This window comes from Falco naumanni, chromosome 6, assembly GCF_017639655.2.
Source record: "Falco naumanni isolate bFalNau1 chromosome 6, bFalNau1.pat, whole genome shotgun sequence".
NCBI lineage: Eukaryota > Metazoa > Chordata > Aves > Falconiformes > Falconidae > Falco > Falco naumanni.
The window spans coordinates 66517970-66537717 of record NC_054059.1 but is presented as its reverse complement, the minus strand read 5'-3'; the positions used below and the strand labels follow the sequence as shown (position 1 = coordinate 66537717).

The following is a 19748-nucleotide window of genomic DNA, read 5'->3' as shown; positions in this document are numbered from 1 at the left end:
AAAATAAAGAACATGCAAGCCTCCCAGTTTTAGAGACCTGCCTGAGCTTTACCCTCCCTTCGCTCCCTCTGCAATGGATGCAGAGAGTTCGGCTGGGACCAGTTCAGAGCTTTAGTTAGGTTCCTGCTGTGATCCACCCTCCTGAGATGTCTGACTCTGTCCGCAGACCTGAGCTGGGCAATTAAAGTACATAGCTAATACTGAGCTGACTGGATTGTTTCACTGACTACTCTTCCCCTTCTCCGAAGTTACTCAGGAATTTTGTGTTTGCAGGGAATGACTAATGCCAATCCGGCAAGTCCCGTCTCAGCATCCAAGCTACATGACCTTCCTTCTTTTACTGCTGAAAGTCACTGGTTGAGGAGCACTTGACCCGGGATGGGTGTTAAAATAAATCTAAAGAAAAGCTCTTAAAAGAAAATCAAACACTTCAGTTGCATTGAACAAATACAGATAGGAGTCTTTGTACGCAATGGCTACTTGTCTTCATTGCCAGCCAGATCTCAGCTGGTTCAATGGGGAATATTTCCAGTGGCGCTCTAGCCTGTAGTCAGAAGGAGTTTTGTGAAAAGACCTAGGGAAGCAAAAAGGCTGGAGAAAGCAAGACAAGCTTAGTCCTCTTTGAGGAGGACTCTAAAGAGCATAGCACTCGAGAACGTTGCTTGCAATATGCTTGCAGGGTGAGGGTTTAAATATGTCGGTTTCTTTTGTCCTGGTGTGCAGCTTCCACATAGCTGCTTTGTTATGCATGTCATGCAATGAGAAAATCATCTGCATGATCTTATAAGTATGAAAGGGTTTACCGTGATGCATTTACATAATAAAATCTATGCAGTCACGGTGTGCATCATATGCACAGGCAAGGAATGAGTGCCATCTACAGTAACACAATGCATTACTAAAAGGTCCTCTGTAATTGTGTTCTTTACCAAATAGCGCGTCTGATGCCTTCTGCTGTAATGTACCCTCCTTGGTGAGAAATTAATACTTTGTGCCAAATTCAGCTCTCACTTACGTGGTTCAAATTGAAAAAACAACACTGGCTTCGGTGGAGCTATCCCAGATTCATCCCAGGGTTACTAAGAATAGATTTGATTTATGTAAATAGCTGGGTGTCAGGTACGCCCCAGTGCTAAATACTGTCTAAACAGAGGGATAAGTAAGACCTTTTCATTTGAATAGGAAAGACCTGCTCGCACTTATTTTTTCCACATCCATACTTCCTACTTAGAAAGAAGATGTAAACACCAAAAAGAACATGCATTTTCCATTCCTTGAGAATCAGCAGATGTTTTGGGCCTGACAAAAGCATCATAGTGGACAGTGGGATATGTGAGGGGCAGGTCCTCCCTCCCTTGGGTACCAGTCACAAGTAAAGTTATTGCTGCCTGCCACCCTCACAGACTGTCGGAGGATGCCCAGCTGCATAGCAGGAATTTCTTAGTAACAGAAGAGGGACATTAGCAGAAGAAGACAAGGAAGTTTTCACACACATTAGTTCACCATATGTTTGGCTCTAGGCTGCAGTTTCAGACCTTTATAGCTCCTCATTTATTATTTTTAAGGCTAAAAACCTAGAAAACAGTGGTTTAAGATAGCTAGGGACCATAGTAGTCGTGGTAAAGCCTACCTACCAGAGACAGAGTAATTTTTTTCTTTTTTTTTTTGGTTTTGCTTTTTCTTTTCTTTTTTTCTCTTCTGTTTTTCCCTTTCTTCTCTTCTGCTTTTCCTTTTCTGCTTTCTCCTCTCCTCTCCTCTCCTCTCGTCTCCTCTCCCCTCCTCCCCTCCCCTCCCCTCCCCTTCCTTCACTATTTGGAGGATGTGCAGACTGTTGGGTTCCCCATCTTTCCTTTTCTCTGGCCCTTGTTTCAGTCTTACCTGCTCCATATGGGCGTGTCCAAGAGTGAGCCTAACAGTTGCTCATAGTAAGCCTCTCTCCACTGGTGTTTTTGTGCTAATAGAAGGGGGAAGGGGAGCTGGGTCTGTACCAACAGGGCCTGGGTTTCAGCCAGGATCAGTGGCTCACAGCAAGAGAAAGTAGAGGACACAGAATGCTTCCTCTGTGTGTGGCAGAGCTATTTCTCTCTCTTGGCTTCATCTTCTCCAGCCCCCAACTCCAGAGGAAATGGGAAAATGAATTCCACTCTCCATGCCCAATCTGCAAGAGATGTGACACGTCTCGGTCCTGGGCTGAAACTGATGTGACACAGTTTTCCTTGATCCAAGCAGATTTTGGGTCTGGCCCAGCGTTGTTCTAATCAAATGTGGTTTCCAGAGAGAGGGCTGCTCTTTAAACTGAATGTATTCTGGGACACAGGGTGGTGCGTACCATTACCAGCAGCAAAACCAGCAATTCTCAAAGTGTGAATCACACGCATTCAAATCTGGAACAGTTTTGACTCCCTTCAAAGCTCTATAGACTAAAAACCAGCAACACTCCTCTTGGAAAACTTTAGGGGGTTTTTTTCATCCATTTTTACTAACGGTCAACTCAATCTTTCCCTAATCAAGTCAATCTTTCCCCAACATTATTTTTCCAAGTAAGCAGCTGATGAAGTCCCTCAAGGTGTTTACATGTTTGGGAAAGGTGGGAAAATGTGTGCGGGGGGTCTGCCTCAGGTAGACTGAGAGACTCAGCCAGTTCTGCTGCAGCCCACACTATGGCCGTGCGTATGTTTGAGCACATAGCATGATGGGTCCTGTCCTCTAAATATTGTCGCATGATAAACATTTAATAGTAAAGGCTGAAGATCCCTGACCTATATAGTTAGGTGGAAGAAACCCGTGTGTGTGTGTATATATTCCAAAGCACCTAGAGACTTCTATTCTGTAGCCTTCTTGCTTGTACAAGCATAAATCAGAAGAAACAACACACAAATCTGTGAGGGTTACACCACTGTAATAGTGGCATAGTTGATAGGAAGAATTGGACTTAGAACCCTTCATTACAGGTAAATAAAGATTTCTCAAGGTTTCAGATTGCATTCCTATTCTACAGACTAATGATATTTCAAATCTGGATTACAGTAATATTCTCTAAACCCAGTAATATTACATTTAAGTCTGAGTAATTTAATGGCTGTTCAGTGGTGATTTTGGTCCAGGTGAAGTGGTATTGGCCTCCAGCAATGCCTTAGGCTAAAAGCATCATGTGTTAGCAAAAAACATTAACCTGCCCCTCAAACCTCCTCATTATTACATTTACAGTCCTGTCAAACAACCTATGAGCCACTGGAATCATAATGGAGGGGGTTTTATTGGTATTTTTATATTCTCTTGAATATTAAAAAGAAAATATATTGGAGAAAAAAAACATATAAGATATTACTAGATATAAATTCTAGTCAGATGAGCCACATGGGTTATTTTCCATCTCACAATGTTACTTTGCTATATGACCAGAATAAAGTTTTGTTCAGAAAAAAAAAGGGTGAATATGTTTATTCAGATACTGAATAAAAAAGTGAATTAATTAGAGAATATAAATCTTCATCTGGCTTCTGAAGTCATCTGCAGACTTGGTAGCATGCGATTGTTAAGGGTGACGATTTCTCATTTGGAGACATTTTGGTCACTCCGTAAGCGAGATACTCTTTGAGGCATGCCCCTTTCTTCTTTCACCTTTAAGTTTGCGTGTGCTCGACAGCATCCATAATTCTCAAAAGAATTTGACAGAAACATTAAAAGTGTTGATTGCTCTCAGTTTCCCTTTCTTCTCCTGATCACTGGGGCTGGATGCAGGGAGCGCTGCAAAGCCCGGCACATACAGGCTCTCTTCCCTCAGTGCTCTGGTTGGCAGCTGCTCTGCAGAGGAATCCTTCTGTCTCATGTTCGGTCCCTGTTCTCGCAAGGAACAGGGTCTCTGCAGCCCCTGTGTAAGAGTGAAGAGCTCCTGGCATGGTAGCAATGCTGACCCTGGTGTCTGTCCCCTGAAGAGGGGCCAGCAGCGGTTCCCAGCCTGGGCAGTGTGGGGACCCCACAGCTTGGGCACCCCAGGGATGGGGTAGCTGATCTGCTGCCTCCCGTAGCTGAGCATGTGGGAGTGTAAACTGTGCAGAAGGTTCTCCAAGGACATGAAGGTAAACATCCTCCTGAGGAAAGAAATGCATTTCCACTCTCTGGAGGAGGGGAAGGAGGGGGATTTCCTAGTGTGACATTCACTTGCTGCCCCAAAAAGGCGGCAGGCCCTGGGTGCTGTGAGGAGGTATTTCTAAGCTCCACAAATGTTTTTCCAGCTGCTAGCGTTGATTTATTTCTTTTGCCTTCCTGAATATTCAAAGCCGACAGTTCCTGTCCTGTTCTCAAGGCGTTTACGACGCTTCTCACTGCTGGTACTTTGCACAGCTTTAGTGGCAGCAGTTTGAGGAAGTACGTTCATGTCATCTTTAGGAGGAAGCGAAGCTCTCACTGTGGCACTAACAGCTGAAGGATCTTAAAGCAAAACCGAGACTGCCAGCTTCACCTACTCAACGTAGTTCTTCCTTCTGGCTGCTCAGTTTTCCCCTAGATCATTTCAGGACCAGGGGAATTTGGGAATGCACGCTATGGGAAGTCTTGGCCCACAAATCAAGTGTCAGACATCAAGGTGACCAGTGCCCACACAACCCGAATCAAACTACTTGCCTGACCAGCAAGTATGTCTGTGCCACTGGTCTGCCAAGCTGGCTTCTCCCACTGCCACCCACAAGTTAAGGGACTTGAGCATGCTGGAGACACTCAGTTGACTCCACAGATCCCTACCCTCTAATTAGGCTCACCAAGAAGGAGGCTACAGACACACTTGAATGATCTCCTGTCAGACCAGGTTAAGTCTGGAAGAGTAACTGCCTGTTGGCCTTGTGTGGGCACACCACCATGCAGGTGTTGGGCTACTGCTTGCAGATCTGAGGCAGCTGTCTGATGACCTTGAAGCTTGATGGGAGCTTAGGGGTTGAGCTTGGGACTCGATGGCTTGAGCTGGGGTTTGCTCTGCCCCACAGTCTCTTGCATGACATAGTTATGGTCAAAGGCCAACGGACTCGCAGTGCAACAAGGTTTCTCAGGGCTTGTGTTATCCCTGGAAAGGCCATTCAGGCTTAGGTGTTCTTTAGGTATTTCTGAAATGTGCGTCTTGATGAGACAGGTTGTCAGACCTGATGAGGATGTTTAACCCTCCACCTCTCTCTCCTGCTCTTTCCCTCATATCTTCTGGATCATGATAATTTTATTTATGACTTCTGTCACTGCTGGACCAGTGGCCTTAGCCAGTACTGAAACAACAGCACAGATGTGCTCTGTAATCAGCTCTTGTATGGTACAAGTGTAAAACCCCCACATGAAGGATTTTAAGGTTTAAATGCTATTATTGTCCCACTCTGTGTTATTTCAGCTAGGAAGGTTTCTGGGGAGGACAACTTCCCTCTTAGCAAGCCCACCTCACACTACATTCATTTTCCCTGAAGTTTCGCCCACCATACTGTGGGCTTCACCAGTGGTTTCAGATCCAGAGTTCCTCCTGTGGTTTCAAAGCCTCAGACTGAAGTTGAAAACACGGAGCTCAGCTGTTCATATACAAAATCAAATATGTAGCGACTCTGATGAAACAAGACCCAACCAGGTCCACTGGGCATTAGCATAACTTATGTACATTGCTTTTGGCTGGGAAAATTAGAAAGCCCCCCCAACACAAAGGAATGCAAGAGCTTTGAAAAGACTATGTTTTAAATCCCACAGGTGAAAACTGCAGTGCTTCAAAAAAAGAAATCAAATTTATCATTAGCCATTGATTACCAAATAATTCTGTTTTCTCCTTATGCTTCATGTAGCTTAGACTTTTATGTAATTAGGGTGAAAAATGTAGGCAGAGTGGGTCTTGCATTTAAATGACATAAAGTCAGTATTCACTCCTTAGAAAACTATGGAAGGGCAGACAAGAAGTTTAGGAGGGTTACATCAGGGTAAGGAAAAGCAAGTGAGCAGGCAAGCTTTGGTCTCTTTTAAACAGAGAGAAACTTGTCACAGGACAGTTTTAAGTTACAGGCAACTGCAGTGTTCTGTTTTGTCAACTGTTTTTGCACAAAGCTCCAAACATTGTAAAAATCTGTTTTCCTTCACACCTAGCATCGCTACGAGCTATATTGTAACCACATTCACAGTGTGTTAGAGCCTGCCTCAGGGTTCCTTCGCAGCAGGTTTCAGCTGGAATGATTTTTCTTTTTTACTTTTTATAATAATCAGTCCATTCAAATGGAACAATCATTATAAAAAATTATCATGAGCCATCTTGGACAGGAAAATCCTGCAACAATAAACAAGCTGAATGTCTTGCAATAAGCACATCAAAAAGCGATCGAGGCTGGATAACTGCTTCAGGCCACACTTTGGATTATGCTGTTATTAGTATTGTTTGACATTTGGTAGTGAAAGAGCATTAATTCCCAGTCACAACCGCTGAGGCAGGGACTTGGTTACAGTTGTCTTGCAGGTAGATGCTGTGAACTGCCCTCCCTCTTTGGGGACAGTCTATATCCCTGCCAGGGACCCCGGGACCAAAGCCCCCTGCCCCATGGGCTAGCATGCAGTGGCTACAGTGCTGGACACACAGGCCCCTGCGTACCCTGCTCATGTACCAGCTGTGCCCCTGGCTACCCAGTCCCACTTGGGAGGAATCATAGAATTATTTAGGTTGGACAAGACCTTTGAAATTAAGACTAAACATTACCCAGGATGGCCAAGTCTATCACTAAACCACATCCCTAAGCACAACATCTACATGTTTTTTAAACACATCAGGGATGGTGACTCCACCACCTCCCTGGGCAGCCAGTTCCAATGCCTGGGCACCCTTTCGGTGAAGAAATTTTCCCTATTAGCCAATCTCAACCTCCCCTGGTTGAGGCCATTTTGTCTTGTTGCTTGTTACTTCAGAGAAGAGACAAACACCTACCTGCCTGCTACCTCCTTTCAGGTAGCTGTAGAGAGCGATAAAGTGTCCCCTGAGTGTCTTCTTCTCCGGGCTAAACAACCCCAGTTCTCTCAGCTGCTCCTCATAAGACTTTCTCTCTAGACCCTTCCCCAGCCCCGTTGCCCTTCTCTGGACACGCTGCAGCACCTCCACGTCCCTCCTGCAGCGAGGGGCCCAAAACCGAACACAGGATTCGAGGTGCAGCCTCACCAGTGCCCAGTACAGGGGGACGGTCACTGCCCCCGTCCTGCTGGCCACGCTGTCTCAGATACAAGCCGGGATGCTGGTGGCCTCCTTGGCCACCTGGGCACCCTGCTGGCTCACGTTCAGCTGGCTGCTGACCAGCACCCCCAGGTCCTTTCCCCCGGGCACTTCCCAGCCACCCTTCCCCCAGCCTGTAGCGCTGCGTGGGGCTGGTGTGACCCAAGGGCAGGACCCGGCACTGAGCCTGGTTGAACCTCATGCAACTGGCCTGGGCCCATCGGTCCAGCCTGCCCAGCTCCCTCTGCAGAGCCTGCCTGCCCTCAGCAGATCAACATCCCACCCAACTCGGTGCTGTCTGCAAACCTACTGAGGGTGCACTTGGTCCCCTTGTCCAGATTGTCGATAAAGTTATTAAACAGGACTGGCCCTGATCCTGAGCCCTGGGGAACATCACTTGTGACCGGCTGCCAGCTGGATGCAACTCCATTTACCACTACTCTTTGAGTTCTGCCATCAAGGAAGCCTGAGCAGGTCCAGGGTGGGTTTTTTGGAGGACGATCAGGTAGGAAAACGTAGGATACCTTGGTGAGCAATGAGGGCTTGTGCAGCTTCTGGTGAGGCTGCACCCACTCCATTGTTTGCACAGGGTGCTGGCGCTGAATACCTCTTGTGATAACTCAGCTGGGAAAAAAGCACAGCAGCATTAGGATTAGCAATAAGCCTTGAAATTATGAATTTCAATTCCATTATCTGATTATCACTAACCTCTCAAAGGAGTCTATTATTTGCCATCATGTCTGCGTGGAACATATTCCCCTCCTCTTCCTCACTCTGAGCCCGGCACCTGAGTGGAGCACGGCTGTGCCCTGCAGATCTTCACCTGATCACCTTCCCAATTGGCACGACAGGGTGCCTACCTTGCAGTTGTTAATATTCATCCTTCTTCTGGGTCAGTAAATGCTAAAAGGGAACGCCAGTTCCTTGGAACGATTTTTACGTCAAACGTATCACCGTATGTTTGTGTGCTAACAGCTGGGCAGATCCTTCCCAGCCTGGCAGGAGCTTTTCTTCCCCAGGGGCAGTTCTGCAGGGGGACCCTCAGGAGGTGAGTGGGGCAGGGGATGAAGAGTCGGTACAGACCTCTGAGCTGATGTTTGCAGGGGTGGTCAGTCTGACCCAGAGCCCCACAGGGGCTGCAGCTTCTTTGTGCTCACAAGCATTGAATACATTAACACTCAAGGTACAGTTCTTGCCCCGAAGTTTCTCTGTGCTTCATCATGACACGGACCACAGAGACGGGGTCGTGTGCAGGATTTAGCACCACAGATGGGATCTACAAGGGGATTTGTTTAGAAATTACCATTGCTTTTTAGGTGACCTGCTCTGAAGAGAAACCTTGGTGGTAGATAAATGGAGGAAAGAAGGAAGGGAGCAGGTAGCCACATTGCCCGACAAGCTGGGGGAGCTAGTGAAGACAGCTGAGAGGTTTCATGCTCCTTTGCATAGTTAGGCACATAGTCCTTCAGGACACAGGATCTAGGTTTCTTTCCTTCTGATGGACTGAATTTTTCCCTGGTGTCCTGCTGGGAGTGCTTCACAGCCTTGTTAGGGGGCTGGGGCGGCAAGGTGCCTTGGTGTCCATGCTGTGGCAGCTGCTGGGTGATCTGCAAAGGATCTGACTGAGCTGCGTGTAAGAGCACTAGTCATGACTCATTTGGCTGTTTACTAGAAACCTCCATATGTGCGTTTCAAGCCACTTCCTAATTTCTAGATTGCTGCTGTGTCCAATGTTTGGCAGGCTTCAAAAAACTTGAGCCTTTGCTGAAAAACATATGGCTGGCGTGTCGGGTTTTTGCTTGGCGGCAAGGCAGGAGTGTGTGCCGTGGGAGGGGGGGTTGTCCTCTCATCTTGTGACTTTTGGGATGGGATGGGAGCCTCTGACTCCATGCCTCGCACATCCTGGGTGGCTGGCAGGGTTGAAAACTGCAGGGAATGGCCGGGCACCCAGTCTGGGCTAAAAGGAAAGGGCCATAATGAGACACAGGAAATGTGCAGTGGTGTCCATGAAGCCAGAACATATGCCTGAGCGTATATGAAGAGATAGCAGTTGGATACCACGGTGGGAAAAGACAGTAGAAACTACTCAGCAAAGTTGAATACAAGGTTTTTATGCCAGGAAGTGAGGTTTTGATAATCTTCATTCCCATGTTTCAGCACCTTTGATAACAGCCCGATCCGCAGGATGCAATACAGCCCTCCCTTGTGCAAGATGTCCCTCAATGGCATTCTCCTGAGCAAGGAGAGAAGCTTTGTTAATCACTCCTTGGTTCTGGAGAAGCTGAAAATGGAATTTTTGCCCTTTCTGTCCTCTCACAAACTTTACCAGGGAGATGATACTAGTTCAAAGCACTGTGTACAAGGCACAGGCTCTCTTTCATCACAGTGGTGGTGTCTGCGTACTACTCATTCCTGGTTTCTCTTGGGCTGATGTAAACACCTCTGCAAACAGATTTTAGGAAATGTGTTTCTTAACGAAGTGGTGCCTGATACTAGATTATTGTTCAGAGGTTAGTGGCGGACTGCACTAATGGATGAATTTTGTGCCGATTGAATAAAGTATGAATTACCCTATGCCTAAAGCCCAAGTGTGGCCCTTTCAAGTGCAGCAGGATGCCTGTGTTGTGCCCATGTGACAGCCTCATGGCCATGTCTGGACCCCACTTTGGACATTTCTATCAAAATAAAGACACAGATGCCAACAGGAATGGCTTTTTTCCCCTTGTTGTATTAGAGAAATCCGAGTGTTACAGGATCCCTTGGTCCTGGCTTCCTTGATGTTCCTGTATTGGGCACGAGTCATGTTTCTGCTGATGCAGTGTCTTCTGACTCGTCTCCTGGTGTAGACTGTTGCATGTTTCACAGGAAAGCGGATAAATGATATCAGGTCATTGAGCTTATAAGTAGCACACTGGCAACCCGCCACTAAAATATAAATACATTAAATGTACTGAAGGAAATGTTCATTCTGTTGTTTTGCGTTGGACATGCCCCAGCTAGGTAAATTGGATCTTCTTGAGGGTTGTTGCATTACGGCTGAATGAGATAGGCAGTTATCTTATTACTGATCTCTCTGTCATTCAGAGTTTGTGTTCTGGCATTTGTGGTGTGAAGTGTGCTTGCCCAAGAGCATCCCTAGGAGTATTTTCTGAGGGAGATGGAGGCGTATAGGGGATCTGTTAGCACCTTGCAAGGTCTGACCCTTTATTTCAGATGTGTTCGTGCTCCTTTTCAGTCACACCACTACTGGTCCCAGCTCCTTTTGGGTAGAAAAGTACAAAATGATTACTTTGCCTACGTTTGTTAGGAAATGTCTGAAACTCAGCCTCATGGCATTTATTTTCTTTCTCTGTATTTCTGCCACAATTCTTTCCAAGATCCCCAGCTGTGCCTCTGCTCCTGGTGAGGTCCAGGGGCAAAGCTCCTACCAACTCCAGGGTGAGCGGGGGCTGGCATTAAGCATCAGACCCCAAGCCAACTGACTGCATTAAAGAGGAGTCTCTTCATTGTTTTCCATGGGTGCTGGGTCAGGACCTCCGAACCTGATCCTGCAGCATTAATTCTTACGACTAATCCTGCTGAAACCCAGGGAGCTACTCCCATGTGTAAGCACTACCAAATCCAATGCACAGCATTAAGAAGCGCTCTGCAGTGGTTTAGCTCTCCTCTTGGTTTACGGTGAAGGGAAAGGATGAGGCAGGAAAAGGGAAGCAAAAGGAATAAATGAACAGAGAGCTTTTGAGCTGGCTCTGAAGAACGACGATGTTCTGTGTGGAATGGAAGTACTTGAAAAAATAAGACATTGGCTGTGTGTTTTACAGATAAGAAAATGTTATTTTATTGAACAGGAAGATATATATGTTTCACCTATCACATCTGAACTAATCAGTGTAGGCTTTTAGAAGAAGTCTGTAATTACTCTGAGCACATCATTAGTTAGATGTAAAATGAATGATATTGCTCCATTTTATTACCTCTAGTGATATAGCCATTTGTATCATAAATTCATTGACCTCATCTTAAATGATCAATCCTGTAAGACAGACTTGATTCATTAGTTCTTAAGTGATGTTTTTTCCTCTCCAGTAATTTCCTCCTCATTGTAGGGACTGTTTTTCTGCCTTTTAGTATGGTATTGTAAGGTGTTGTATTACTTGCATATGACATGCACACTTTATACTTGTTTCTTAAATAATCAGCATAGAGTGATTGCTTATATAAGTAGGTAGGTAGGAAGAGAGAAAGACAGAAAGAAAGAAAAGAAAAAGAAAGAAAGAAAGAAAGAAAGAAAAAGAAAAAGAAAGGAAATAATGAAATACATGGATGTAGTAGATTGACATTTCTCACTGATGTTAACTTCAACACTTTGAGATGTTGCCTACAATCAATGAGATATTTATTAGATATTTGGTCCATCCAGGAATTTCAGAGGAACAGAATCACTAGCTTTAATTAATTTTATCTAGTGATAAAATATACAGAATGGTGTGTGATCAATATGTGAGTGAGGCAGGCAGAATTCTGAGTTTCTTGTACCTCAGTGAATTATTGAAAACAGGAGAAATCAGTAGAGGATTTCTAGGCAGGATTTCTAAATATTTTACCAAGGAAGAGAAAATATTTGTTTAGCTAGGAGTGACATAGGAGCCCACCTGAGATAAACTAATCAATAGAGCAATAAAACAGTAAAGTATTTCGTAGAATTTTTCAACTGATAACTAATAAAATTAAATTATTAGAAAAGTTGCTACAAGTTTTTTGGGGGGCTATATTTTTCTTCAGTCTGTTAAATTAAAGTCACTGAGGAGGCTCTTCGTAGAGAGATAAAGGAGACTGGGCTTGCTCTCTCGTATTTCTTTGGTGCTTCTTTGGTGGCAGGCTTACAGTTGGTTTGCCTCCTTTTCTCTGAAGGAAGGGCAAGTCTCAGCTGCACCATCCAGGACTAAATCAGGGAAGCAGCTGCATCTGAAGTCCTGCCCCATCCCTTACAGCAGCCGCCTCTGGGGCTGGTCTCCTCCTCATCTTTCCCCTGCAAACAGACACTGGTGTTGTGGGTGATGGGCCAGGGTGGGCTTTATCCTGCCCCAGTCTGCCTCAGGAGCGAGCTGGCAGCTCCTGGTACCTCTTTGTGCAGCTCTTGCACTGGTAAACAAATCTTACTTGCAAAGCATAGTGTACAAACAAGCAAGTTTTAAAAATAATTTATTTTTTTATATGGTACCTGGGGAGACCTCGGGCCTCTCTGCACAGCCCTTGGGGCAAGAGCATGCCCTACAAGCAGCAGCAGGAGCACGGTGGTTCATATCCTGATTCCATGCATGCAAAATACATAGCATTTTGTGGCTAAGCAGTGAGCTGTCGATGAGAAATTACTTTAAGGTAAATTCAGCAGCTTTACTGAGTTGAATAGTATCTTATTAACTTGTGGCGTAGACTCACAAATTCCCCTTTTGTCTGCTTGGAAAACAGTGGCAAGCCAGAAAATTTCAGGAGGTCAACTATAAGATGTTTCCATCAGATGATCCTGTGCTGACTTGCCAGGTGGGTGGCAAAACCCATACCCGTGCCAAATACCCGGGATGGTTCAGTGCCCACTGCTGCATGTTTGCACTATTTGTGGTGAGGGGTTGCCCAGCTCTGGTGCTGTCTGCAATGGTCGCTGAGCCTTCCTGCAGCGAGCAGAGGGAGAGCCGATGGTAAAACCCGGGAGCCCTTGGAAATGGGGGTGCCCCTGCTTTGCCCTGCTCAGTGCACTCCCGCTACCCATCCGCTCTTTGCCTGGGGAGGGGGGGGATGCATGCGCAGTGGCAGCAGAGGCATTTACCTCAGCCCTTTTGTGCATTTGACAGCCTTTTCGTCCATGTTTTTTAGGGTGTTACATCATCAGCATGTGTTCAATGCAGGGCTGAACTTATTTGAAATGCACCAGGAAATTTTCTTCCTTGCATGGGGCATCGTGCTGGAAATACACCTGCCCTAATGCTGCACACGTTGAGCAGCACCAGCACTCACTCTGCTTTATCTCACATGACGCTGTTTCTGTGTGCCCAAGCTAAAAATCTGGGCCCTCCATTCCCAAATTTCAGGGGTGACTACCTCTCAAATAATTATTTATGTTGATTTAAATGCTGGGATACAAACTTTGTGGTAGCGAAAGGGAGTGTGTGTGCATGAGTGTGTGAATGGGGCGGGGAGGCAAGAGAGGGAATCAAATAGCAACCTGACTGGATAACCAAAAGGTTGCAGAGTTAAAAAAAATGGGCTAATAGCCACAGCATATAATGTGTATGTGTGAATATATATATATATATAAAAAAGATACATTACTGAAAACTCAAAAATGTCACCACTGTTTACATTAAATGAAAGCTGAGAGTTAAATGAGATGGGTAATCAGATGCCCGACATATGTTGTTTTGAATTGTTTATATGGCCAATAGTTATTAAAATTAATTATCCTTTTAATGCAGTCTTTTCACAATCATATTCTTCTTTTCTTTTTTCTTTTTTTCTTTTTTTCTTTTTTCTTTTTGGTACAAAGGCTATAGCCATTTCAAAACAAGCTAATACAGGCTATTTGGAAAAGGCAGAACAAACAATACTAGGATGTATTCTGACATGGTCATAGGCTCAACATGCTGATAGAAAGCACCAAAAATCTCTGTCAGTGGAGTATTTTGAGAGCTAATGTAAATGACAAAAATGGGGTTTTTGTGTGTGTAAAATTCTGTCAGAAAAGTAAGGCACTGAAAAATCTGACATCTGTTTATCTGTTTATAGCTATGGCAAGATTACTCATATTAATTCTTGTTTAAAATGCCATATGAAGGAAAGGCATTTGTGCAAACAAGAGTCATATTTGAATTGTAGATCATGTCTTCACCATCTGTGAGAGCTGTTGGTGTTGCAAAATTAATGTGTTAATGAAATCACAATAATTTCTCTGAAGTAATGGATTCTGAAGCCTAGAATGACTATTTTTTAAACTTTGGTGTCTAGTGGTTTGCAACTGGGAAAACCTTTCACAGCTTAATTAGTTCTGCAGCCTTACTTTAAAAAAAAATTGGCTATGCCTTCACCACACCAATAGTAACACAGAAAAGGATTAAATGGAAAGCAGAAAAACAAAACAAAAATGAGCCTGCAATGCAAACTTTTTGTTGTAGTATTTGAAAAGTTGCTAAATAGACCCTTGCTTGCCAGGAAGTTTTGCTCAAAGTGACTTGTACACAAGAGTGGGCAAACAGCTCAGAAAATAATTCCAGCTTGCTGAAACATCACAAATTGGGACTATTCAAACCTTGCAGAAATGTCCTATTTCCAAGTTTCTCCTTGGAATGAAGGGCAAAGGATGATGGTATCTCAGATGGTAACCGGTGTGCTTAGATTACCACTGAGGAGTAATCACAGCCATACTCATATGGATTTTGTATACTTACACATGAGTGTTAAAACAGTTTATGCCAGCTGAGGATTCTTCCCTGTGGTATGGGTATAAGATATATAATGCACTGTATAAGGCAGAATTGAGATCATGGGAGTCAGAGAAGGGAGTGGCATTCAATTCACCAGTATTGTGGATCAAAAAAAGCATAGTTTTCACAAACGTATCTTTTCTTTTTTTTCTGCTAGAAAAGTAATGTACTTAGAAAGCAACTGAAATATGACTTTTTAAAATAACACTATGAAGAGAAGATTGCTTTTCTTACCTGATTTGATTTTATTACTGTGTTGTAGGTATGTGACTGGTGTAAGCACATAAGACACACAAAAGAGTATCTGGATTTTGGGGACGGGGAAAGAAGGCTTCAGTTCTGCAGTGCAAAATGTCTCAATCAGTACAAAATGGACATTTTCTACAAAGAGACACAGGCCAATCTTCCAGCTGGACTGTGCAGTACATTACATCCTCCAGTCGAAAATAAAGCAGAAGGCACTGGGGTGCAGCTGCTGACTCCAGATTCTTGGAATATACCGCTAGCAGATGCTCGGAGAAAAGCCCCATCCCCAGCGTCTGCAGCTGGCCAAATTCAAGGTCCTGGACCATCAGCGTCTACCACTGCCTCTCCGTCTGACACTGCCAACTGCTCTGTCACTAAAATCCCCACGCCAGTTCCCAAACCTATTCCCATCAGTGAGAATCCAAATATTCCACCAGTTTCTGTCCAGCCACCTGCTAGCATTGTGCCTCCCATTGGTGTCCCACCACGCAGTCCTCCCATGGTGATGACAAACCGTGGGCCAGTTCCTTTGCCCATATTCATGGAACAGCAAATCATGCAGCAAATTCGTCCACCATTTATCCGTGGGCCACCTCACCATGCCTCAAATCCTAACAGCCCTCTGTCAAATCCAATGATTCCTGGAATCGGTCCCCCACCAGGTGGTCCCAGAAATATGGGTCCCACCTCCAGCCCCATGCACAGGCCAATGCTTTCCCCTCATATCCATCCCCCCACAACACCTACCATGCCTGGGAATCCACCTGGCTTGTTGCCGCCTCCCCCTCCTGGAGCTCCTTTGCCCAGTCTTCCCTTTCCCCCTGTCAGCATGATGCCAAATGGTCCTATGCCTATGCCACAGATGATGAACTTCGGATTGCCATCCCTTGCCCCACTGGTGCCACCCCCGACTCTACTAGTGCCATATCCTGTCATTGTCCCTTTGCCTGTCCCCATTCCCATTCCTATCCCCATCCCTCACATCAATGACTCCAAACCCCCCAACGGCTTCTCCAGCAATGGTGAAAGCTTCATTCCGAGTACCTCCAGCGAGACACCTGGGGCAAAGCCAACCAATAGCTCTTCATCCCCTCGAGAGTCAAAGCAAGGATCATCTAAATCCTCTGACTCATCACCGAGCTGCTCAGGCCAGTCCCTAAATCAAGCTCAAGTGCTTCAGGAGCACAGTAAAAATGAAGTTGTTGACTTGACTATCAGACCTAGTAGTCCAGTGAACAGTAAATTTGGTTTCCCCAGTGTGCTACAGGGTCCACAGGATGGTGTGATAGACCTAACAGTAGGCCACCGGTCTAGGCTGCACAATGTTATCCACAGGGCTTTACATGCCCAAGTGAAAGTTGAACGTGAACCTAACAGTGTTGTAAATTTGGCTTTTAGTAGCTCAGACAAAAGGAACTGCAGTGACTGCAGGGACAACTGCAGCCCAGTTGATTCAAAAACATTATCGTGCAGTGATGGAGCTCACTGCTGTCCTGTGTCCTTGGCCTCTGGCACACCGGGCCTGGAAGCTGGTGCAGCGGTGTGCAATGTCATTGTGAATGGCACGAAGAGCACGGAGGGTTCCAAGAACCCGGAGCCGCCCCAGGAGCCAAAAAAGCCCCAACCCCCAGAGGAGCTGGTGGTGAGCGAGCTGGAGTCCGTTAAGGAGAACAACTGCGCATCAAACTGCCACCTCGAGGGAGATGCTGGCAAGAAGACCGGGGAAGAGCCCCTTGCTGGGGGAGACAAACAGGACCCAAACCTTAACAATCCAGCAGACGAGGACCATGCATATGCTTTGCGGATGCTGCCCAAGACAGGTTGCGTGATCCAGCCTGTGCCAAAACCAGCAGAAAAGACTGCTATCGCGCCGTGCATTATCTCAACGCCAATACTCAGCACAGGGCCAGAGGATCTGGAGCCACCATTGAAAAGGAGGTGTCTCCGAATTCGAAATCAGAATAAGTAAAGGTTTGTGTAATCACTACTGCCTTCTGTGTGAATAGAATGAGTATTTTCAGGTATGAGGTCAAACTCCTCCTGTGGATGTGGCCTTCGTGAAACAGAAAGATACCGATTCAAATTTATCAGCACTTTCAGAAAACTGTTGGTATTTGTGTTTTAATATTGTTCTTTGTGTTGTATTGCATCTGTACTTGTCAGTACTCCATCCATCAGCAGCCTCATTACCCTTTTGCTCACAGAACATTTTGTGATGATGCTGCCTGTGAAGTTACTGTGCTGTGTATGTCAGTCAGTGGTTTTCTGCCTAGGATATGGTTTAGGTCTGGGCCATTAATCTGGTTACTTACTCCAGCTGAGTTATGCAGCAACACAAGACTTCATGATGATTGAAATTGCCCTACACATAGCATAGAGCAGGATGACCGAGCTGCTTCCCACTAGCTCAGATCCAATTGACTTAATAAATGGTCATCTCCAACCATTTGTTGGTTGATCTCCAGTCTAATGGTCACCTCCAACTTACTTTGGTCTGCCTCCAGTCCACACCCTGGCTTTCAGTTGGGCTGTCCTCTGGGAATTGAACCCCCTCTCCCCGAGCCTTCCTTCCTCAGGTATCAATGCTTAGGGACTGCCTGCTGTTTGGGACCTGCCTGCTGTAGTTTATCTCAGACCTGTGCTGTAGAGCTTTACTGTCTTACGTGAGGTATCTGCCTTTGGTGCAGGTCTCCCACCTTAGCAAAGCAGCTGAGGTTTCCCTCAGCCCTGTGGTTGGTATATGTGTGTGGTTCCTGGTAGGGCTGCAAAGGAAGGCAGAGATATGGATAAGTCCACCAACAACTGTGACTTGTCCAAGAACAATGCTCCAGAGGGAGACACGCACACACCTTCCCCCCAGCCCTTCATTCCCAGCCTACTGAGTCGCTCCGATAAAACAGTTTCTTTGTAAAACCATTAGTTTAATATATGTCTGTGCTTCAAACCCAAGAAACAAGCAAGAAACAAATGTAATTGCATTTGTTTAGATTCACAAGCATGAAGAGCTTCTTTCAGGAAAAGGCAAAATGGTGGGTGTTGCAAGAAATCTGTTCAGCAGTAAAATACTGACGGTTTGCCGGATGTGGCTTGGTGACATGCCAGATTTCATTACAATCCATGGAATATTCTGTAGTCTCCAGTAAATCCTTGTCCCTGGTAGCACTAATAGTGACTGCAGCGGTGCTTGGCACCTACAGCCATAGACAGCAGCTCACACCATGGAATCTGGGCCATTGCAATATCTCCCTGCTCCATCGGTGCAGGCTAATTGCACCATCAAAGATACAGCAGTATAGTCAAGACTCCCTTTTTCTTTGTTAATGCTGCATTCCCTGTGCTGGCTGCAGTGCCAGAAGCATTACTTCCCTTGATCACAAACAGTATTTATTTACTTTCTTTGGTGGAACAGAACCATTATTCTTTGCTCTCAGCATGTGCTGACACATTTAAAAGACACATTTCCAAGAACAGAGGACAACTGTAATATTCTTGGACTAATAACCAACATGCACAATAACTCAGAAGTCAAATGAATATTTAAAATCTTTATAGGTTGCTAGGTCCTGCTAGTGGGGATCCCCCAACCAACCCCTGAGGTATGGATGTACTGTACATCCATCCCTCTCAGCAGCAAGTTCTTTATTGCAAACACCAGTGTGCCACCTTTGAAGCCTGCAAGATTGTCTTTTCATAAAGGTACCCATGCTTTCACCTAGAGGTAGTGATTTGATCTAGTGAGAAGGCCACTATTTGACTGCATACCTTTTATTTAATTTTAGGAGAGCCATGGTTACCCTTGTTTTCCCACCTTGTTCAAGCTCCCCGTAGCTGTGGTTTGTTTCAAGACAGTGCTAAAGACACTTGTACATTTGTGCGCCGACACTGTAGTCAAAAGACAGGCTGCTTCTTAGCATCTGTTTATGCTTGCTTGGACCATCCAGGCTGCAGTAATGCCACCTCTCCGAGGTCACAATCCCAAGAGGGGGTTAGCATCATTCAGAGCTAGTGCCTTAAAACCTCAGAGAGAGTTCTGGCTCCACCAAGTTGTGTATTTTGGCCTGTTGACATTATACATGACATCACTTTAAGTATAGTATTTGACAAAGAAAGCAGACAAACTGAACAAGCTATGTTGAAATGACAAGAAGGATGCTTTATCACTCAGTTACTGTCCTCAACTCTTTGTATTCTCTAAATATCAGTAACTGCCACTGTGATTATCCTCAGGAATAACCGTTTTCTGATTCACCAAGAGTTTTATATTCCTTTGTCTCAGTGTAATGGTTGTCTTAGAGGAAAGTTTTCAGGTTGCCAGGCAAGATTAATCTGATCCAATATAGACATCTGGAATGAGGGCACAGCTGAGCTAATTGTCTAAACTCCCTTTAAAATCAACCTAGAGAAGCAGGCACTTCAAAGAGCCAGCTGAGCTCATCCTGAAGTCGAAAACTAAGACAGATCAGACAAATTGTGCCCTAGGAGTGCCTGTTTCTCCCTGCTGTGAAGTAAACTTAGGCTGATTGGCACAGACATAGATTTCCCTTAGACACTGAAGGTTAAGAAGCCCAGCCTAGGTGTCTGCTGTGCCGCTGGGGGTTGTGCAATAGCATAGTATGGCATGGTGTTGGTTATTAGTCAGTCTGTGTTCATCCCCTCCTTTCTCCGCAAAAAGAAAAGAAGTAGCCTCTATACAGAAGGGATGTGAGACCAGGGTCCTTGTGTGCTTCAGGGGAAAGAGGATACCCAAAATACTCTGCAGAAATAAACAGCTTGATAACCATCTCATTCCAGTGGGTATCTCAGTGAAATGTGGGTGGGTTTTG

At 45.3% G+C, this 19748-nt stretch overlaps 1 protein-coding gene across 4 annotated transcripts in view; it reads left to right on the top strand.

Moving 5' to 3' along the window:
* The window catches only part of LOC121090022 (sine oculis binding protein homolog), a 119049-nt gene that overhangs the window by 86110 nt on the left and 13191 nt on the right, over positions 1-19748 (top strand). For 2 of the 4 annotated variants that reach the window (XM_040597937.1, XM_040597938.1), the window contains exons 6-7: positions 12674-12745; positions 14942-16896. In XM_040597937.1, the coding sequence (XP_040453871.1) occupies positions 12674-12745; positions 14942-16894 (2025 nt within the window). In that variant the 3' untranslated portion in view covers positions 16895-16896. The remainder of the gene's footprint in view (positions 1-12673; positions 12746-14941; positions 16897-19748) is intronic. The other 2 variants (XM_040597940.1, XM_040597939.1) reach the window with 1 other exon arrangement.